At 38.1% G+C, this 23387-nt stretch overlaps 2 protein-coding genes across 6 annotated transcripts in view; both read right to left on the reverse strand.

Moving 5' to 3' along the window:
- The window catches only part of myo3b (myosin IIIB), a 58615-nt gene extending 50439 nt beyond the window's left edge, over positions 1 to 8176 (reverse strand). Inside the window, exons 1-5 of the mRNA XM_067516307.1 lie at positions 8114 to 8176; positions 3713 to 3896; positions 2036 to 2170; positions 856 to 960; positions 502 to 601 (exon numbers count right to left, since the gene is read on the reverse strand). Coding sequence (XP_067372408.1) covers positions 502 to 601; positions 856 to 960; positions 2036 to 2170; positions 3713 to 3859 — 487 coding nt within the window. The 5' untranslated portion in view covers positions 3860 to 3896; positions 8114 to 8176. The remainder of the gene's footprint in view (positions 1 to 501; positions 602 to 855; positions 961 to 2035; positions 2171 to 3712; positions 3897 to 8113) is intronic.
- Positions 8177 to 11277: 3101 nt separating this feature from the next.
- Positions 11278 to 23387, reverse strand: part of ubr3 (ubiquitin protein ligase E3 component n-recognin 3) — a 36232-nt gene continuing 24122 nt past the window's right edge. For 4 of the 5 annotated variants that reach the window (XM_067516957.1, XM_067516958.1, XM_067516960.1 and 1 more), the window contains 10 exons: positions 22802 to 22887; positions 19825 to 19930; positions 17844 to 17944; positions 16720 to 16844; positions 13668 to 13775; positions 13261 to 13386; positions 12849 to 13028; positions 12517 to 12726; positions 12180 to 12319; positions 11278 to 11731 (listed from right to left, as the gene is read on the reverse strand). In XM_067516957.1, coding sequence (XP_067373058.1) covers positions 11614 to 11731; positions 12180 to 12319; positions 12517 to 12726; positions 12849 to 13028; positions 13261 to 13386; positions 13668 to 13775; positions 16720 to 16844; positions 17844 to 17944; positions 19825 to 19930; positions 22802 to 22887 — 1300 coding nt within the window. In that variant the 3' untranslated portion in view covers positions 11278 to 11613. Of the gene's footprint in view, positions 11732 to 12179; positions 12320 to 12516; positions 12727 to 12848; positions 13029 to 13260; positions 13387 to 13667; positions 13776 to 16719; positions 16845 to 17843; positions 17945 to 18324; positions 18449 to 19824; positions 19931 to 22801; positions 22888 to 23387 lie in introns of those variants that run through there. The other variant, XM_067516961.1, reaches the window with a different exon arrangement.

Raw genomic sequence — 23387 nt, forward strand, 5'->3', positions numbered from 1 at the left:
TAAATCTGGCATATAATTTAGTGTGGCAACCTGCCAAGCAGTAATAACAATGGGCCATAATCATTTCAAATTATGTAGGACAGATTTTTATCAGCATGAGTCCACTTCATCTCCGTGACACAGAGGACATAAATATGCCTGGGGGTGACTCAAAGTCATTTGCAATAACAGCTTTCTTTTAATATGCAAAGGATCAAATAATGCAATTTAAATGAGCAATAATAGCCTTGGGTTAAGGCTACGGTCCATGAAATAAAAAGATGTTATGGTGAGCAAGAGACTAAAGTGTGGAGCACATTAAACCATTTATCCTGCACTTGTGTTTTCTTTCACAGACAATGCTGCAGGAACGTCCTGCTGACACCTCCCACTGATCAGTCAAATACCAAAAATTACTTCAGAGAAAAGATAAAGCTGAGAGAGAATTCTTAGACCTTGATTCATTTGTCTCTTTCTAGAGATCTATGAACTGGATAAATTGCCTCTGTCAAAGACCATTACCAAAGTCAACCAGTTTGACTCCTCCTTCCGTTGTCAGGAGGATGTTGTTCCCTTTGACGTCACGATGGATGATACGGTTATTGTGCAAATGCTGAAGACCCTTAAGTTAGAGGACAGAAAACACAAGGTGCTCAGCATCAATCACGCTCCCATTGGTAATTTGTCATTATAATCAATTTTGATACATTAAAAGCTGAGCAGTACAAACTAAATAAAAGAACTCCCACAGCTGTTCAGCCGAAAAGACATTAATCACTACCTACCACACCTCTACTGAAAATAAATCCTTTGCACACACTCTGCATGTTTGCATCCCACTTATTCATAAAATGAGTAGTTTTGCAGTAATCTTACCAAGAGGGCGCTGTATAAGATGTATGAGATAACGGGCTCCTGCAGACGCTTGCCTCGCATGAGCAGGCCTTTGATGAGTTCTGTGACAGAGCCGCCGTTGCACAGCTGGGAGGGAGACAGAGAAACTCAAGTGACTCGTCCATCTTTCACCACTCTAGATTATGATTCATGGCGGGAGTTAGCCCACACACAAGTAAGAAGAAGCAATGCAGCACCACACAGCAGTATGATAGCACATTCCCTTCGGTGGGTTTCCATGACCAACCAAGGCCTATTTCAATACTACATATGTTAAAAATGGATTTACCTAAGCACCCAGTCTTTTAGGGTTTAAAGCTGGTTTTGGTCTCACCCAACCAAAAATGCAGCTTCAGGACAAGAGTGACAAGTAACAGGTAAAGGTACGTGCAAAGTGTATTTTTGAGTGTTGTTGTGACCTGGACTGTTTACATCCACATAGGTCTGCAAGGACTCTTCTTCCAGCCTGATAATCTGAACGAAAGGCTACATTCTTTCATTCATTCATTCAGCCTGGTCTCGTGTTCATATTGTGGAATTGATTTACATTTGTACCTGCCCTATTGACACACAGCAACAATTATTCAATTTCAATCTTAGGTACGCAAACGCTATAAGATTCAATCCAGAGCCCTTCAACACATGCTTGGCATTTATAGGTTACTAAACAATGTCAAAGTCACAATTCATAGGAACTGGGATCTTACAGAAAATTGTGTAATAAATGTTCCAGTAAAACTGGAAATACAATAAAGTTTTATTCTTAGTCTTAAACTAAACTGGTGGATGCTCCTGCTACAAGTAAACAACATCTGGTTGGTGACTATTGTCACCTTTCTCTTTTTGGCTGTTGCTGGTTTCTGCTCAATGATCCATTGCTGTTCCTTTCACAATGAAGGATTCAAGTAATAAATATCGAACATGTTTGATATTTTTCAGAGTCTGAGCCTGTCAGGAGCATTAAGAATGTGTTGTTGGAAACCCCCTCACACTACAGGAACCCCACCCCCCGGCCTACTCTGCTGTACATTCATATATAATGTTCAGATATGGGAGTGGTACTCTCTCAAGTGAAACACAGAAGTATTACCAATAAAAATGTTACAAATGAAGTAAATGATGATTTAGAACCCGCATTCCAATGAAAGACACAAGAGCTCACCTCTAGTACCAGCCATAGCTGCCCGCCTGATAGGCTGTCTGACTTGTAAAACATGCCATAAAACTTCACCACATTTGGGTGGTTGGACAGGGACCTCAGGATGTTGTATTCTGCCTCAATCTCCTCATCCATATCCTTAGAGAAGCATCAGAAAAAAACCAAACACAAAATTGAAACATACATTGTCCAGCATGGAGCCGTGTAGCTGCACCAACATTGCCCAGATCTAGTTATGCAAATGTGTAAACAATACAAGGACAAAGTAAATATGCCAGGATTATTTTTGTGTTGCATTTTAAAACAAGGCAGACAACCACGTAATAGGCTCACTATAAAAACCCAATGATAGGGTTAGAAACAAAAAAGAAAGGATTGGCCTGGGTGCTAAACCATTTCTGGAAGCAGTTTTCTATCAAAGGGATTATCAGAGAAGGAGAAGAGCAACAGTCAGAGAGGCAGAATTTCTCTTCCTGGATGTCTGAGTGATAGTGTCAGCAGTCTAATCAGGGAGAGGGATGAGAACAGAGGCAGCTTCATCTTTATGGCCATCAGGGGAGTGCCATGGTGGACATTGCTGCCAGAATGGGATTCTTCTATTGACACAATCGCAAGCACACCCTGACCAAGTCTTACTAGCACAGTATGGTGCCAATGCAGAGTCTACAGCATCCTTAACACACAGACAAATTAACAGATTTTCAGAGAGGAAACAGCCCATAACAGAAGCTACAATTTCTGGTAACGGTATGTTAGACCCAACACGACAGGAAATAAATGAAAAGGGGACACGTTAATATATATCACTGGAGAAAGTACAACTGTATCAAGATGGAGAGGAGGACAAAGCACTGGCAACTTACTCTGTTTGACTGGCTTGGCTGCTGAGACAAGTCACACAGTTATAAAGAAATACACAAATGTTTTAGTCTTTAGCTATTTTTCTGTCACAATATTATGAGTTATTGTAGTCATGAATAAAATAAGTCAAAGCAAATGTCAAGTCACAGTTTGAATGATCTAGTTCACCCAAACAAATTGTACACAAACTCTGTTTTACAAATACACATCAAATTATCAAATCAGTTCGAAGCCCCTATATTTAATGAAATTTTTTTTTCCAATTCTTTGTTGCCTAATTTTTTTTTTGACAAAAAGCAATGAAAGTGACCCAGACTCTTTGCAAACAGCTGCATGCTATTGTGTTTCCCCTGATGATAGTAAGATGCTGAAACATAGCTGGTACAATGTTTCCAGCATTTACCAATTTAGAAATCACATTTACTAAAGAGCACAACGCACAAAGCATAGCTCTGACTAATTAAACGTTATTAACAAATTCAAAAGTATCAAAACAAATACGTAGGCTTGAGTTTCTGGTCACCATAGTTATCTGAATCAATTATTGTTTCCTCCGTTTACTCCGGATTCCTCCCACAGACCAAACAGGCATGTTAGGATACTTGGTGACTCTAAATTGTGTGAGTGTGATTGGTTGTCTCTCTGTATTGGGATAGTCTGAGATAGTCTGGTAACCTGTCAGGGGGGTTCAAAATATTGCTCCATAAAATTTTATATTTTTTTTACTAGACAGCTTCTATTATTCTGCCCTCTAAAAATGTATCTAGCATAATGGGAGGGAATTCTGAACAAGTTTTACTGTAATTGAATCTGACTTACATTGATTGGGTCAAGTACTTTTACTGCTGCCTGACTTGCATCTTTCTTGTTGATCACTCTGAAGACTTTTCCATACGTTCCTTTTCCAATGGTCTCCACTATATCCCAGTTACCTGATGGATCGCCCAGGTTCTCCAGGCCAATCATGCTGGACTTGTAGGGATACAGTCCATACAAAGACCGCCTGGAAGAAAAACACAATCCAAGATCTCACACGTCACAAAAGATCAGACAAATACTGTACACTGCTGCAGCATTACATAAAAACACTACCTGCCAATTAACATCTCAGAGAAGCTGGTACTTAAAATTTATGAGGTGTACAGTCCACAGTATGGGACTATTTGCTCCCAAAGGTCTTCTCCTTTAGCTCAGTGAAACAACTATATCCGCCATGGGAGCCACTTAACAGATTTAAAGCAGAAGAAATCAAAGCAAAAACAAAGCAGCAGCTTTAGGTGGAGAAGACTACTTACACGGCAAGTGTTATTTTCTTTTTCTGACTCATCTGGGCTGAGAAAAGTGACAACTAAAGAGTTTCTAGTGACCATAATATAACACCAATAGCAACAGCAATGGCTTCCTCACAAGGACAAGTGGTGACAAGCTGACTTTTACACACAGACACTGAATTAGCCCTCTCCACAGGGACCTCGTCTCTCCCACTAAGAAGAGCAATCTCCTCAAGATCAATTGGATTGGATTAACTTGACAAGTGCTGTCCTGAATGAGCAGTGAACCAGCACCACACCACCACGCATTTTGAATAAATTATTGTTCTGTTCTGTTTTTTTCATGTCACCTGCCTATGATCCATTCATCATCTACATGTGATGTTCCTGTGGCCAGATACAACATGTGAAACCACGGAGCAAAGTATGTAATGTTAATGTCTAAAAGAGAGATAACATGATGGATTAGCAAGTGATAGAATGTATATATGCATCCTATTTTTGTAAACGGACATATGCATCATAAACATGACAGAGAGGGATGTTTGTGTACAATCTTATGACTGGACCCCATAAATGTGTTATCCATTACAGGGGTTGGATGACCCTCAGAGAGAGAAGGAAAGAGAGGAGGACAGAAAATGGATGTATGAAACTTGGAATGATTTGTAACCCTTTGGAAGATGTGTCAGCTCACATGGTGAGGATAGATTTATGAAATTGCATGCAGGATGGTATTAGATTAATACACACTGCATGTAGATGTTTAAATACACAACACACAGATACAACTGATATCCTTCATCGTGTCCTCCAGCAAGGACCATATCACTAGCCAAATATCTTTTGTAACTGTGCCCACATTTATGTACAGTACTAATGTACAATGCCAAAATTAAAAAGTCATAAAAACAAATCTTGGTTTGTCTTAATTGTAATAATTATGAATCACTGACTGAAGTAAATCCTCCATTTCAAACACTCTGTGACTAATTCTTTATTAATCGAAACAATCCAAACAGGTTATACACAAAACATTGTAGTGGCTAAAGTCTATGGTAAAACCCTCTTGTTCTGAGGGCTTTTAAAAAGCAAACTATTTAGCACCAAAATGTAGATGGCCAAACATTTTATTTTAGCAGACCTTATTACCATTACTACAACTAACGTCAGTCATTAAAGAAAACGTACAGCACAACATTAGCATTAAAATACAATGAACTATTGTGACCATTTACTCATCAGCAGCTGTTCATTATAGTTCTAGTTCTCAAAGCTTTAATAAGCTGGGGTCAAAAAACAGAAGTCATTGTGTACATACCTCTTTCTGTGCTTGTTTGTTTCTCTTCCTTACACCAAAATGCACCAGACTGATTCATGCTAATCTATACTGAAGTTTAATAATTTACAAGTTATCTGTAACCTGATCTTCTGCAATGTTAAAAATTCAGGTGTCAAATGTAAGCACTCATAATGGCTCATATGAAGCATCTCAGGTTCCCCACAGGTTACCAGGAAGTTCAGGTTAGTTGCTAAGTCACATGATGTCTGCCTGTACACAGTGTTCTATATACATTCCCCTGCTATTTCATCTCACAACTTCATCTTAAGTCTCACGTTGACGTAGGAAGCATCTCTGCAGCTGTCGAATGCTGTCTCAAGTTGCAGTGAGTATGCTGTGGGAAAAATTCCACTTAAATAAATCTACAAATGAAATGCTTAGTGACAAGACAGTATTCCTGTGAAACCATAACAGTCAGTACTCTTGCTGCCTAGAGTTCAATTTCCCAAGAATCCAACATGATGACAGATAGTTACACTAGTTTACAAACAGTTTTAAAAGAACTGAAGTACATTTTAAAGTAATGGCTCTCAAAAAATGCAAACCCTCCTACTGTAGCAGGTATTAAGGGGGAACACCAGTTCAAATCCTAGTTAGTATACCATAACTATCAGCATGATAACAACAGATAATGGCCACTGCATGGCGTTATAACATCCGAAGTGGGTGAAAGGTTGATACCGTAAAAACAGAAGAATAAAAAGTTTCTGCTACACCAAATTAGGTTTATTTTGTTTTGCTAGTTTAGATTCAAATTTTCTTGTTGCTTATTGGTCATTTTCTTTTCCTAGATATTGAAAAGTATTAAAACAATCTAAAAATCTTCATTAAACTAGTTGAATTACAGTTGTCAATCAGGCAAAAATGTAAAGATGCAGTATGGACAAACTGTTTTAAATGGGGTCATGAATGGATTGTTTTAGGGGACACAAGCTTTAAATAACTGCAGGACCTTTTCCTTTTTGATGTTACAAGTTAAAATCCATTGCTGTTCCTTTAAATGGACAGGGGATACATGGGTACTACTTTAGAACAGGACACCACTGGTCCCAGATGAGGAAGCTCAAGTTACCCTTTGTTCACCATATCGCATCAGCACACCTGAAAAAGTGCTGCTCATGTCTCATGTTCAAAGTGCTGGTCAATGCTTCTCTGTGACAATATAAAAAATCCAACATTATCATAAAAGCCAAAGGTGTGTGTATGAACTGGGACATGCATATGGTTCTGAGTTGGTATGTAATAAAAGCAAATGCAGATGCTTAAAAAAAACATGCCCACTCGACATTTGCATTTACAGTGCATCTGCATAATTCCATGGTTCAATAATGGTTGGAGGTGGTTACAGCTCTAGATGATATGACCAGCTCCAACACAGGGACCATCTTTGTCACCAGAAACAGTGCAAAGTCAAAGTAAGTAATCTAATTTTCTGCTTCCAACAAACTCTCACAATCCCACCCTCTCTGATAAAGTCCTTACGGGAACTTCTCTTGGTAAACCCTTTTGGTAAGTCTGTGGAGAGAGAGAAAAAAACTCTGAACTATAATCCCTTTTAAGGGGATATGAAGAGGCTTTGCGGTAAACCTCCACTAGCCACGAGTCTGGCCTCAAGTCCTGTGCCCTCGTTGTTGTTCCCCTAGATGACCTTTGTCTTATAAGTGCACCTACATGATTACTAATGTTGACAAATTTTACCATAATTACAAAAGACAGATGCAACATCTACAACAGCTGTAGATGTTAAATCCATGATTCATGGAATGACTTCCCTGAAACCAGAAGTTTAGTCCCTGAAATACAGATACCTCATATTATTACTTAGCATACGGATCCCTACATCATTTTTAACAATATTCTGATGAACAGTAGATATGTTTTATCCTGTATCCATTTATTTTTACATTCTGGGAGTGTGCCAAAATTCATTGCATTGGGTCGGATATAAAAGAGTGGTTTCGCTATGGCAGAGTATTGCTGTTATCCTGAGAAAATGTATTTGCTCAGTATCTCGTGGCAGTGTGGTTATGAGGGTTCTTAATACAGAATATTGTATAGGATGAGAAATCTACATAAAATCTTAATTAAAAAAAAGAACTTTTTTAAAATGCTAAACTGTTCATCACTATTCCTATTTCAAGTGTAAGGTACGGGCAGTAAGAAAACTATTTATTTTTACTTATTTCTTTTTAATTCTTGTGAAGATAGTGTAATGCTCTGTAAAATTGAGTTATATATGAACACACACAATGTTGCTTGTTGTGTCTGATCAATACAGGCAAGTACATGATGTGCTATAGTTCTTTGCATCTTGTGGTACTCTTAAGTGAAATGTGAATAGTGTGTGCTGTGGGTCTGTGGGCCTCTAGGGTTATTTAAATAAATGCACCACCCACAGTCACAGCAAGCATCTTTAGAAATGTGATTATTTAGGAGCTTTTGCAGAACTCAGTAGTAGTAACTCAATTAATGTTTGCTAACCTGGTGAATGTAGTACTTGTATGTACTGTCAATAAGCACTGCTGCATGCACAGGGTTAAAAACAAGCTGACAGTGAAGGCCTATGCCTGTTGTGCAGCTCCGCACATTAGGAAACATGAGTCCTACCTTGCAGCCCCAGTATTTCCATCTCTAAAATCTGCAAAACAGGAGAAACTGTTATTGACAACAACTTGTTACTGACAGTTTGGTTAACTGGAGACACTTTCACATTAACTAGCCATACTAGCTTTAACTAATAAGTGATTAGTATTAATAAGTGATTGGTAACTCACCATCCATAGCCACATCTCCCTTATGATTTGTTTAGTCAGTGAAGGCTGACTTTAATTATTAACACTCCCCACTGCGTGTTGTTCTGCAGACCGGAAGCCATCAGGTGACCACTGATGAGGCTGCAGTGCACTGCACCTACCTGAGCAGGGACCCGGGGAGGAACTGTCCAGGGATGCGCTCCGAAGAACCGCCTGCATCAGCAGCATCTCTTAGCACAACCTTGGTGGTTTAACCCGGATAAAAGTCCTCCACCAGTCCGGACTAGAACTGTTCTCTTGCAGAAAACCGGAGCTTTGTGTGCACATTGGCCATTACCCAGAGGGCCTCTCATGTTTATGAAACTTCAGCCTGATTAGTCCGCAAAGGCTCGGTCACATGGTTGTGAAGTTTGTTTCTGAGAAATAGGTCAACAAAGGCCAGTGGACTAGATAAGACAGTGGGTTTATGAGCAGTGAACCTGCTCATACTCCTACAACAGGCACAAACTAATATTTCAATGGCCTCAGTAATCTGTAGACTACTGCTGCATCAGCAGAGTAGCATTTTAGAAAATATCTGGCAACTTATTTTTTTTTTACACAAGACATATTGTAGCATACAAAGTCCCAATACTTGTGCAAAGGAAACAGGATGTGTGTTGGAGTGTTGTAACATTCAGCTTGTTCTTCAGTGAATGGAGACCCCTTGTGGACACAGTTTCAGCTGGATAACACAGTGGTTCCAAACCCTGCTCTTTAGGGATGCTGGGCCCTGCTTGTTACCATCTTAGATTAACGTGGGAGAGACAAAGCAAATTGGTATCTTCTAACTTCCTATAGACCAAACACACCTTATCCAGGTAACAGACAGTTGGGTAAGGATAGCTGCAAAACAAGAAGGACAGGGGTCCTTGAGGTCCAGGGATGAAAATCTCTTCACTACAATTTATGAAGACTTACGACAAAATTATACCTACTCTCCTAGAAATAAATAAATACCCACAATTTTCAATGTAATAACTCGAAACTAACAAAACCAATAAAAAAACTAATTATTAAAAATCTGACTTTGCTTTGGTTTTTGTTCATAACACATAAAATTATAATGGCCCATACAGACTTGTTAAAAAAAAAAAAAAGACCCTAAATAATTACAATAGTCACATTTAAAGCTTTCCTGTAATTAGTGTCACATATGTCTTCAATCACTTAATCAGTCATTTGGCATACACTCTGCTCTTTGGTTAGGCCACATTGTAGTATTCAGAATATTCTGATCTAATCTAATTTTCTAATTGCACTGGAAGGTAAAGATGACATAGACCTTAATTTTTTTTTTACAAGCAAGTCACTGATTTTCATGCCTTTCACAGAATCAGTACCACTGCTTTTATACTGGGGAAGATAAAGTGAGAACATGATACAACCTCACCTAACACTACATCGAGAAGGAATCTTGCAGCATAATGAACAATGAACTACTGTTAGAAGAGTCAGAATATAAGACTTCAATGGACTGAACATACTGTACCTGGCAGAATGGAACAAAAAGGACACAAATCAGTGAGTTTATATTTTATTCACATATGATACATTTTGCATTATTTGTCTAAATCACACTTTCTGGTCAAACTCAGAAAGTTTGAGTCAGCACCTACAGTAATGTACTGTATTCTCTCTTCTTTCATACAGGAGAACACACAAGAGCTTTCGGTTACAATTTACACCGATTACTCATAGGCTATTTGGTTGCGGTCAATTACAAAGTGGAAAAAGTTAAAATGAAGAGGAGACACTCGGTAAACAGAAAGCAGCATGCGTGAAAACAAGAGGAAGTTTTTCAAGTGTTAACTACTTCCTTAAAGATTCCTTGATGCAGAGCGATTTCAAAACCAGACATCGGCCATATCAACACTCTGCTGCTTATCGTTCAGAAAACTTTAATATTAATCTTGCAGGCACGACTGGATAAATTTCCTCTTCTATAAAGGTAATCAGAAGTAGCAGAAGACAAATAATGGTGGTTGAAGGAGGTCATGCACAGTGTATAACAGATATTTCCGATAATCTTTTAATGCTGGAATGCAACTATAAATAACATAACTGGAGGATGTATGAGTAAGGGAAAGTTGTCACAATCAATGTTCTGTACTGCAATTATGACTCAAAAATCAAAAACATGAGGAAACATTTTCAGACAGACCTGAGAAGTATGACGTTTTGGCATGACTTCCTTTAAAAGCAGTCTACATTTTGCTGAGTTTCCAATCTTGAGAGAAGATTTTGACAGAACCAATTTCATATTTCAGCTCTCGTGTGACCTTCTGTTTTTTCGGAGCAGCACGACACCAAGTTTGTGCAATGACATTTCTTTAATACTTAAATTCTCCATGTTTGAATTTTGTGGAGCAGTCACAATGAATCTTTGTCTGGCTTTAGCTTCATCTGTCTTAAAGTGGACATGCGAGTTGTTCTTTAGAACCAACTACAAACAAGAAGTGCAGAGAGGGCAGGGCTACAAGAACGGTAATCAGCATAATGAGGTGACCGCATACCTCCTTAAACATTAAAGTGAGTTTGAGTCAACATTCCCAGCCATCTACTGTAAACCCAAAGCACAACCTTAGAAAAAAAGTCTTCACAAAAGTTAAAATTACTTACTTGAACAATGAGCAGCAGCATTTATTTAAATATCTAAAATGTATTTTAAACAGCAAAAAACAAAAACAAAACAAAAATAATTCCTGAGGATGGACTGCAACTTGACCCATAAAAAGAGCTTTTGCTGGTTTGCAAAAAGACTCTAATGTATTGATGGGTGAACTTGTCCTGCCTACCATCACATGGCAGCAGACAATGAGTGCACAGCAATAACAATGCTACACTCATCAGGAGTTTGAAACTCATGCCAGCACATCAGAGCACATTTTGATAAATAAAAGGGATATGCATAAACATCATAAATGGTGCAAAAAGTAATCAAACTTTCCAGGGACATTCAGCACTTTTTTATATATATATGGATATATATAAATTTTTTTTTAAACCCAAATCAATATGACAGGCATCAAAAGCCTGTTCTGAACCAATTTAATTTCTGGGCAAAGTTGTGCTTTTAACTTACCAAATTCTGTTTTTCCCCTGTTGAAAACCACACATTAAATCACTTAAACACACACGTGTTAATCTTTAGGCATGATTGTACACCAAACTTCACATAAACCAAGGTTGTGGCAGTAAAACCCTCACCGCTTATCATGTCAACATTTTCCAAGTTTGTGATTGAGATACATAAACCAGAAAAACAAAATCATCTCCATCACGGGCAGCTGTTTTCAGTGGACTTGGAAGATCTTAAAGTCCATTATAGTGAGGCCCCCAACGCTTATTGATGTGATCAAAGGTATGTGAGACCCACTGTTGCTCCAACACTCGATACCTCTCTTCACATAAAAAGAGAGGTTTGCCACGGCTAATAGGAGAGACCAGAGGGGAAACAAGAGTGAGGGCCATGTTTGTCTAGCAGCAATGAGTATTAAAAAAAAACAAAAAAAACTGTTAAAAATTCATATCACAAACTAATATGCAGTCTGCAGTTTGAACCTTCTCAAAAAATGTTTTAATAAAATAAAAAAAAAATAATAATGTGCTGATGATGCATATTATTGTTCAATAATGTACTGCACAACAAAACTGGAGGAGTGCGTGACATTCCAAAACTTGCAGTTTGGAAAACACAGATTGCATCATTTTGCATTATTTTTTGAATCAATATGCTACGACAGTTAGGATAGATGCAAACTGTAAATATTAGGATTAGATTTAATGAAACTGACACCCAATATAAGATTATTAAAATGTTTTAACTCCACATATGCACAATAGTGGGTTTTTCATGGCTGCATGTGATGTTTTTTTACCGTAAATCACGGTCCTCCTCTCCATGGGCATCAAGGTAAACAGACCCCCACAGGCAGAAACGGTGTCCGCGGATAATGATGATGACTGAGGCGTTTATCAACAGAAAGATGCCTGTAGCTGCACCACAATGTTGGGAGTGCTACAAGTGAAAAGCAAGAAAAGCTAAATTAGATGGTAATACTGTCAAACAGACCCAGTCTGCTTGTTTACATCAGTTTTCTAGCAACATGTCCATATAAGGTTTTGTTGGCAGCCACATGGATTTAAAAAAAAAAAAAAAACCTATAGTGTATACGTATTACGTATAGTTATTTCTGGAAAGACTGTGAAACTTACCAAAACACATTCACAGATACCCTGCTGTTTGCAGCACACGCCTTTGAGACAGACAAAAGCACCGCAGACAAGGCAGAGTGCAGGGTCTTTTGGCACCTTTTTGCAGGCAGTGCAGGCCTTCCTGTGATAGTACTGGAAAATGATATTGTAGTTGTCAGGTAGCTGGAGAAGGCGGGGGGCTTTCCACAGAGGATCCTGGACAAGCAATGTCTTCAGAGGAGAAGAAAGAAGGATTTAATATGAGGCAAGATAATGGGATTTACCAATTCTTAAAATAAAAAGACAAATATATATTTGACATGAATTTCCATATACTTCATTCACATATATACCAATGATTGCTCAGCCTGCAACTGAGAGAGTCCTGTGACCTCAGCACAAAACTGTGTCACCAAATCAAAAGCGCTGACCACCCACTCAAGACATGAGGCACTGTCGACAGTGTTGGGAGGCTGAGGGGTGTAGGGCAAGAGCCCTAAACACACAGCCAAGCATGAGAACTCTTCCTCTTCCTAAGAACAAAAGCAAAACAGCAGCTGGTGAGTTCAGTCCGTTTCCTTCCATTGATACAGGTTGTAACAAGGTCTAAACTCATGATTATTCAAACGCTGAAGGCACGTTTCTAAAAACGGAGACAATAAAAGTGCACTGATGGTGAAGGATAATAGAAACAATATGTAAGTGAGATGTGAGCATTGTTGCTGTAAAGCTCCTGTATATGGTAGAGTAGTTTATGTGACATACCAGACACCCAGTCAGGCTGTCTCCATAGAGGTGATGCTGCAGGAGGCATGAGAGGCGAAGGAAGGGCAGGCAGAATTGCTGGAGGCTGAACTCAATAGACTGTGGGGACCACACACTGGAGCTCAGCTGGAGAGTGAAACAGCAGTAACACTTGATCAATAACCAGCCAACTGATAATACTGTGATGTATATCTCCCCTGGAGATTAGCAGAGATATTAGAACACTGTCTCTCAAGGTAATGGCCAATTCATTGTTTAAGTGAAAATGAAAAAGGGTAAACAAAACAAAAAATAAAAAAAGGGGGGGGGAGAAGAGACAGAGAGAGAGAGAGAGAGAGAGAGAGAGACAGAGAGAGAGAGACCTGCTGAAAGCACTTTAGTGCTAAACAGGCACTTTTATGTCTCACCATTGATGTTTCTTCAGTGTTCACCTTGTAGACAGTCTTGTCCTTAGAGAGCTCACTGATAACATGACTAAGCAGTGCTTCAACAGACTTGTCTGCATTTGCAGTGTTCTGTGGGAGAAAAACAAAATGCAAAGTTTCATGTTGAAAACATGTAATCAAGGTTTTCTTTTCAATCTAGTTGATAACATGTAGATCAATAAACATAAGCTTTGATTTTTTATTCCCACGCAAACCTGACTTGAGGGAAGAACATAAAGCACATCTTGTTGGCCATATTACAGCCCCTCCCAATACTTATCTATGGCCTCAAAAATAACCTCTATTGTCGTATCCCCTAATGCTATGGGACTGAGGACAGTGGATTGATTCCATTCAATAAAGCCAGCACACTTTAAAGCACACAAATCATTCTCATTTGTTTACTCCCTGTACACACAAATAGCTAACAAATGTGAAAAAGTACCTTAAAAAAAGTCACTCTAAGAGCCAGACGGCTTGAATGTTACCCGTATACCCAGCTGGAAAACAACCAATCACAACTTAAAGACAAGATTAAAGGTGTGGTTGTTCACTTCCTGTGCCAAAGGGAAAATCAATAGCTACATAAAAATTGCCACAATAAATGTTAACAAGTGTCCATGAGAGCTATGCACCTGTACATGTAGTTCAAAGGTGACTTTAAAATTGTGATGCTGGGCTATTTCTGCAGTTGAAAAGGGAAAATATTAACTTACTTTCAAAGTTAGTTGAGCAGATTGGATATGTAACTCGCTATGTAAAAGACAAACAAAAACACCTCCCTACTTGTTTCAGGCAGAAGATTGAACGTAAAATAATGGCATTCCAGTCTTTTCAGGGTAGCTTCCACTAGTTTTAGCACAGACTGTAAAACTCTACTGAAGGGGTTGAAATTATTCTTTCAAAAGATTTTTCCTCATTTGGTATTTTAATGGTAACGCACATAATTTTCGAACCACCATCATGTTTTCTGATTATTCGGTTTTTGCTTTACTTTGTCAACTGATTAAATGATTTGAGAACAAATCGAAGAACATGTTAGCAGATACTGTGATCCTTAGCCAAGGTCAAAAACACAAAAGGAATGAAATTGTCAAAGAATATTAATTTTTCGAGTATAATGTATGATGGTCACATGTCAGACTATGCAATGTAGAGCCTCGTTTCACTTGTGTGGCTTTCCAGCCCTCTTCTCCAGGGTATAGTTTATAGTCCTAATGACTTATGTAGAAAAAGTAGAGAGCAATGGTTCTTTCCTTACAATAGAATATCTGATAAACACTAGATATGCTAGTGAGTGTGGGTTTTTGAAAAAAAAAATATATAACTGGTTTGTCTAGTATTTCATATAGAGGAAAGACTGCAAACATTTATCAAGCTAAAGGTAGTAGAATATAAAACAGCAATGTTATCTTGTCTGCTGTCCTTTGTCATAGATTTATAGTGGAGTAATTCCAAGTGCATGGATTTCCTTTCTATAGGCTCAGACCTTTGTTCAGAATCCTCTAATAACAACTGCAATTTAATTACAATAGCATGCTAGCAAACATGGATGCTGTTTCCATTGTGGATTTAAATCCATCTCAATGACAGTTTGTGAATGTGTGCACCACTGTTCATGACAGTGTAGGAGAAAGATATGATTCCAAACCTCCTTTATGAATGAAAACCCCCTAAAGGGGAGAGTTTCAGCCATCTGTCTTTTAACATTCAACTAGCCACTCACTATTATAGATTTAATAGACTGAAGACAGATAGTCAATTAATGGAACACTCTTCCAGCAAATCACACTTTTCTAGATAATGAAGAACAATACTGTCGACTGTGAAAGGCACATACATTTAAACGGAAATCATCTCAATTCACGATAAAGCTAAGTCACAGGCAATGAAATACTTTGGTGACAATCAGAAGAAGGAACCAGTTCAACGAGCAGTGGGTACAAGCAGACTTTACAGCTTGAAAAACTTTTCTGGTAGTTTAAAATTACGCTGAGGTTTTCTTCTTTTGTTTTTTTTTTTATGTAATCATGAGTCCTGGGCCATTATCTTTATACTATGAACATCTTTATATGAACATTTTTAATATGAACTAGATTTCTGACCACTAGTAAGTCTATGGAGCAAGTGATGTAATGAGTCAATGTTTTGTTTACCTCATGCATATACATTATGTGAGTGAGAGATAGATAGAGAGATCTCTCTCTCTCTCTCTGTCTCTCTCTCTCTCTCTCTATACACACACACACACACACACACACAATATACAGTCTGGTCATATGTTTCACACTTTTCCACCAATTGAGTGCTCAGGAAAAAAAGCAGTAAAATGCCAAACAAGGCAAAGAATTAGAAGAGCATCTGAGACTATGCCTTCAAACAGTGCAGAAAGATATGCAGAAACATATTAAGAAGCACAAAATGCATTGGTGTTCAATTCATTAAACAATACACTACTGTTAGATAAGAGTGCCCAGGGATATATGGTCAATGAAGGAAATTCCCACAAGACACAAATATGCATGCACACAAAATCCGAAACAACGTCAATCCCAGGAATAAGCACAGTCCTAGTAAGACAATAAATATTCAAACAACATAAAAAATGAACATCACTACTCATGAGATAGTATGATTTTGGTTGTATATTCTGGATGCAATCTCTGCTCTGTGTTCTGAATCATCTTTCCAAATGGCTCAGATCCCACTCACTGTGACCAGGGGTGGGCTTGCCCCTGAAATATAGTTTCACATTTGACTGTCATGTCACAACAGACAGTCACTGCTCATTCTCCAAGCATGAGGTTAAAAGTTTTAAATCACGTAAGTAATTTTACAGTACAGGAGGCCCCCTGCCATCACCTCAATAAAATATAAAATAAGTTGTTGTTTCTTGATTTCCATAATTCCATCTCTTCAGAGTGTGTGGGCATTGTAAAGTAGGGACACAACCAAAGAAAAAAAACATGCACCACAGGCTTGACACTATAAGGCAGGTAAAAGTATATTATTACTGACATGTGATTTTATGTACCTTCATTAGTGCTCCAGATGTCCTGCAGGCCTGCCTTTCTTCTGGGCTGAACTTGGCTGACAGAGCAGCCAGAGCCTGGGTGAACTGCAGGTTGTACAGCATCTTCACCACACAAGTAAAGTGCTCTACAAAGGAAGACATTGTGAACATGTGTTATTTTCAATTTAAAATAAGAGACCTCTAGCAGTAAACATGTTAAGCTATGAAAGATTAAAAGCCATTTACAGAGGCATTGTATTTGGTGGTTCAGTTCAGCAAGTATGGACAGCTAGATCATTGTCCTGGATAATTAGCAGAGCGTTTCAGGTGGAAAATGTAGCCTAAAGGATATTTAAGTTCTGAACTAAAGAGAACAACAAAGAACATCATTAGCTTTCTCTCATAGCAAGAGGCTGCTGACAACTCCAATCTCCTGGTCATTGTATCAGTACATACAACTAAAGGGCATCCTTTAGTAGCCAACTAAAGGGCATCCTTTAGTTGTATGCAGCTATTAGGAGCAAAGGATCTTTACGGGAATGACCATGCTTCACCCTTCATTTAACTCTTTTAAAAATATATATTTCAAAACATGAGGTTTTGTAAGAATGTTTATTTTGCTTTTTGCATTTTGTCCTGAAAATCTCAACCTTAATAATAAAAACATAGACATTACTTAGTCATAGTGTAGCAATGATGGAATAAATGCTATAAAGCACCATGAGCTTGGGAAAAAGAAACATTTGATAATTAACAAACTGTCAAAGGACAACCTTCCACTGGTCAACCTATTTCAGTCATCAATTAGATGATCTGCCCGCTGAGACACAACCCATTAAGCATGAATACACTGTGTGGGAATGGGTCTTTAGGTGGCACTCTATCCCCTATGTGTATTTCTAGTGAAGTGTTAAGATGGCGATGACAAGCCAGGAATGAAGGGCAGACAAAGGAGGTGCAGCCCCCTCACCACCAGGGTCACACCTCTCTGATCCTCTCAGCTAAATATCAGAAGCGGGTGTGTAGATAAGAAATGTAAAATGCTTCTTTCCTGAACTCCATGCTGATGATGACTGATAATGGAGCTGTCTTTGTGGAGCTTCCTGGTGTCTTGTAGTGTTATGATGCAGACATAGGAATTGTACCTTTTCGCAGAGGCTGGGGCATCGTTAGTACAAAGATAATCAGGAGGGATGGGACATCGCGAAATAGCATGGGTACCTCAGGTCTCTCTTCATCAAAGCTACTGCAAAACAAGCATAAGAATATCTCATTAATCCCAGGGTACTGTATATTTGGTCTCATGTCTACTAGCTATTATGATGGGGATACAATCATGGGAAACACACCCATTATACCAAACATAAATATGATAAATAATCAAAGATGTATTACATTACTTAATGTGATGGCAAAATATTTTTGTTTAATAAACAAATTATTGCTTGTCCAACTTGTGTAAAAGTCACACTACCCATCTGACTTAGTCAGACCATTCTGTTCATGTCAAATGATAAATGAATGAACGAGTTAAAAAAATCATTTTACATACAGCATGTGACCTGACAGATAATAAAGAGTTGAAACTTAAAAAATGATGCCTTTCAGTGCATTTGCATGACAAACCTTACAGGAGATATCAAAAATGCTTGTGAAATTCCTGGGTGAAGAGAGGCAAATGCCCCTCATGTTCACAATGGTCATTAAGTTTCCAACTGAGGTAGGTTTTAAAATCAAAGCTTGATGCAGCCTGCAGGGGAACAAAAAAACATTTCTATTTCCTGCTATTGTAAAATTTCAAACCCTCCTGCCAAATATCACACAAGTATTAGGACTGTCTTCATAAATGCGCTGACATGTCTCAATGAAATTAACCTAAGTCACCTGACTGAATGTTAAAATGACATCCTTGTAACAGCTAGATGAAGTCAGCAATCTTGTGTGACAAATGTCTAAAAGAAGCTTTATAAATGGAATGAGAGCAAAGGTCTTGCAGTAGATATAGTTTTAAATTTGCGTAACAAATAGATGGCTTAAAAATATCCATACCTTTGATTCCCAGCCCAACTTCCTTAATGTAGCCCTTGTTACATATTCATACTGTGTTGCCATCTCCATTTAAATGTCTTCTATTCTGTTGCCAATTCAGAGAGGTTCCAATCTCCACTCTACTCTTAAAAGGCCTCAGAGGTTTGAATGAGAGGAACTGCACTTAAAGAATAATACCTTTCATCACCAAAGCACTCACCAGTTAATGCTTCTGTGCATCAGAGGAAAGTCTAAGAGGACAGAGCTTTCAATTCTGTTAAGACCAAGCTATACTTGCATAGTGTAAAATCTTCATAAATTCCTCTTTTGGTTTATGTAGCAATAAAGAGGCCCCATCAGTGTTTTGCATCTATGTATAAACATCTTTCTCTGTCCTATTTAACTAGGCTACATCAGGTTTACCGCCTAGGGGCATCAATGACAGTACTCCCTCGTGAAACCATGACAAAGTATTTTTAAACACCAAATGGCTCCTTTGAGAATCCTGTATGCCTGTGTGCTTAAATAGTAACAGGTGTACAAGCTGTATTATAACACTAACGGGGAGGAAAGGTTGTTAAAGGTCATTTTGTTTTGTTAAGTGCTGCAACTACAACTGACAAAACCATTAGTGCATAAAATAACACACAATAGTGCTTAAAGACAAAAAAGACAGTGTGTGAGGTATAAACTGTGTTTTTTTATAAATACAGTTTTCCATTGAAGATAGGTGGACAGCTGGGAGCAAAGATGCTGTGCTAGTATTGTGTAGTTGTTCTTAGTGCAGTGAATTTGACAGGGTCGTTTTGCTCTTGGAAAAGTGCCCGGTAATTTGCCAGATGCAGCAATTATTGGTATCTATGGAAACCATGTATGGTCCCATTTCTGTTTTTAGCTCCTCTTTGTGTGGAGGAAAAGCTGTTGGGGGCAGGAAGAAATAGTGGCGTTCAGAGAAAGGACAAAATGGTGTTTTAATTGCATGTTTATTTGAGGGAGGACAGTTAAAAGGGCACAGTAGAGACTGAAAGGTATGTGCAATGTATAAACAGATTTATAGATTCACTATAAAAAAGAGGACTTAATTGAGAAGCCACTCACTCTGCCTCTCTGCCTTGTGTAATCTGAGTCAGTTTAGTCCAGGGGTTGTAAGCTGAATCAATGCTGTACAGGCGCATGTGCATGGCTAGCACATGGAACAACTGATCTGAAACAGAGAGAGAGAAAAAAAAACTGTTATGTACCAACAAGTTCTGAAAGGTACAAAACCAGCAAGTGTCTGTTTATCCTAGTGTCAATTGTCACAGCTCATCAGCAAACAGTCTACATCAAATGATAAAAGCAGCTGAGCTGAACTGACTGCAGGGTAATGGTTTGGCTCAGAAAAAAAACAGGCCAGGCCAGCAGATGGATACATAGTGTAGTGCTTGAAAGCCTTGAGCAAGTATTCGGTCAGGTCACAGCTGTTCATTGTGAAACTAATGGAACATGAAGAGACCCCTCCCCCCCCCACCCTCAAACACACACCCTCTAGTGTACACAGTATCCTTTAATAGCAGAACACATCACAGCCTCTAAAGTCTTTGACTAGAGCCAATCTGTTAACAACAGAGTACCAAGTCTTTCTTATTAGTTCAGAAATAAATTAACCTATTTGTCACAATTATGCACCCAATCCAAATCCTGTTGATTGTTAGAAATTATTATTGCATGAGAGCAATACATTTAAAGCAAATATGAGCCATATCTGAAACCAGTGGCGTTAAAATAATAAGTTCTATGTAGTTCCATTGTTGAGTGAATGCAAAAATCTTCTGTATAACTAAACCAATGAGCAAAACGTATCCCATTTGATTTTGTTTTACAGGGAATTATAAAGCAGTAATGCAGTAAGGTGCTCCAAATAATCAGCTTTGCAATTCCATTTGTGTGAGAACTATCTAAACTTGGAGCAACACTGCCCTCCACAGGTAAAAACACAGCATTAAAAAAAAGAAGTGCTTAGTTGCATCCCATTTATCGCCACTGGAGTTTATTTTCTCTCCTCTCTTACCTCCTACCAGGAATTACCCATGAAGGATGAAGAAAAGTTAGAGAGATAGTTCTAACATCATAAATGTATAACGTTACAGACAGAAAATATTTATTTAAACTTTTAGGCTTAATACTTAATGACAGTTCAGAAACAGCCTGCTGTCTTGCTTGACTGTCGTGTTAATCGTTAGATTTGAACCTTTTATGGAGTATTTCAAGTCTTTATTGACAAACATCGCTGCAAATCTAATAAAGAATATTAGTCAGCCTTCTATCATGTTAAGACCACTTTAAGACAAGGAAACGGAAGAAAAGATAGCATAGTCAAATAAAAGAGGAAGCATTAGAGGTCTAGAATAATAGAATAATATCCACAGTGGTTTAACTAAATAAACATCAATAATCATTTCACCATCAAATACATGCACTCGAAACTACTTACTTGATTTCTGAATGTCACTACTGCAATCATATATGACTATTTACTACTATTTACACAAGGCCTCCATGGAGGGAAGGATAACTTTTGTTTAGTTTATTAATTACTTGACTCTGTTTTCCAGATCACATCTCATGATGATCAGTGTAAACTTTTGCCACTGTTGTTGACATTTCCATGTTGTCTACATAACATAATACGTAGAAAATAAGCTTGTTTCACAGCAGGTCTTTTAACGGTCACCTTGCTGTGTACTCACTTATCATGAGAGATATTTGACAATTACATGTGTCCTTTTAGTCCATATGATAATACACAAAGGGGACACTATGATGACACATGGCACATCACTATGTGCTGCCAGAACAGCTTCAATGTGCCTTGGCATTGATTCAACAAGATATTACCTCATTTGGTATTTTGCTGTCTAACACACCACTCCAGAAACCCCTGTATGTGTTTAACTGGGTTAAGATCTGGTGATAGTGAAGCTTATAGTGTACGATTAACATTTTTAATCATTTTCAATCTTATCAAGCCATTCAGTGACCCTGTGTTGTATGGATGGGGGAGACTACCATCAGGATATCTGCACTCAGCTTGCCTTGTGGTCCACCATATCTTTATCAGTTTAACATAAAATGTATTTACTGGAAAAAAGGTTTAGGAGCCACATTAGCGCTGACATTTGGCACATGTCTGTCGTTTTCTTCCAAATCCATTTCTCTAAAAAGAACGAACACTAATGTACTGCAAGTGAGTAAATTTGGTCATCAGCTTGGCTACATGGTTAATGTAGCTCAAAAATGGCAAACCTCCAGGGTGAAATCCTTTTTAGCCACTCAAGGATGACAGGTCGTTTCACTGCAGCAGTCACAACTTTGACAGAATAATTACATACATAAAAAAGGGGTGTAAAGCAAACTTCAGAAGGAAATTGTTCAGATTTAGCTTATATTGCAATATCCTATCCTTTTTTCACAAACACTTGCAAACAATAAATGTTAGTAGGGGTTGAAGTTTAACTTTTTTTAAGCTTAATTTAAGATTTGTTTTTAATCCTGCCCTGTCTGCAGTGACACAACTAACTTAAAAAGTACCTTTACCCATTTCTCTGCTACATTTATCCTGACAGCTCACAGCTCACATGGGACAGCATCTATCCTAGCCTACCAGTGCCAACTGACCCTTTGTGTTTTCAAATTCTACTTTTAATGTTACATTGTGATCTCAAGACAAGTCACAAGATGATGACAAAGTTTTAAAATGATAGACAATGATGTAAAACAATTTGTATTAAGACACACATCATTGTAATTACCATTTTAAAATGGTATATTATCTCTGACATAGTAACAGATTAAACACATTTTATTAAAGACATCTTTAGAAAGATTGCAGTGATTACAATTGTTTACGTTGTGACAACATTTTCCATTAAATTGTAAAAATAAACATGAATGACCTGAAAAAAGTAATTTGTCTTTCTGTCATAACTCTATTCCTGTTGCCAAATTATAACTGTATTAGTACTAGACAATCTTCAAACTAATGTTGCATATATTTATAATATAAAGCATTTGGAGTATGGGAGTAACTACTTACTGAGACATGAGCGTTTGGCAGCTGCACTGGCTCCTCCAGAGCACAAGTTTCCTCCTCGATGTACAAGCTCCAACTCCAGGTTGGTCCTGAGGACATAGGTAAGAAGTACACAATTCAACATATGTATATTTAAACCACATGCCAACTCACACGCCTGAGTCACCTACTCTACAGCCAGCTTTTTCAATTTCTGTACATTAAATTGTGTGGTAGTGTTCTTTGTGTGTGTAGCATGTGTGGCATGCTACATAGGGCAAATCATTAATTACAAAACAAAAAAGAATTTTGGGTGCAGAAAGCCTTTAAAACAAGCTTCTGACACAGAGAGGTTGCCTGTATAAGGAACAGAGAGCATGTACAGGTATAAATATCACAGTATAATCATATTCAACTTCTGGTTACATGGGCTTCCTTTTTAGCCACTTTGATTAGGAAGATGAAAAATGGTGCCTAGTAAAGCCATTTGCCATTTAACTGTGCCTGTTTGGCAGAAGCAATTCTGTATTAAATAAATGACAGCTTTCCAAGAATGATTTGCACAAGATGGACTATTAGCATAAAAGCTATTCAAAACACAGTTTATTCA

Source organism: Channa argus, chromosome 9 (genome assembly GCF_033026475.1).
Source record: "Channa argus isolate prfri chromosome 9, Channa argus male v1.0, whole genome shotgun sequence".
NCBI classification, from domain to species: domain Eukaryota; kingdom Metazoa; phylum Chordata; class Actinopteri; order Anabantiformes; family Channidae; genus Channa; species Channa argus.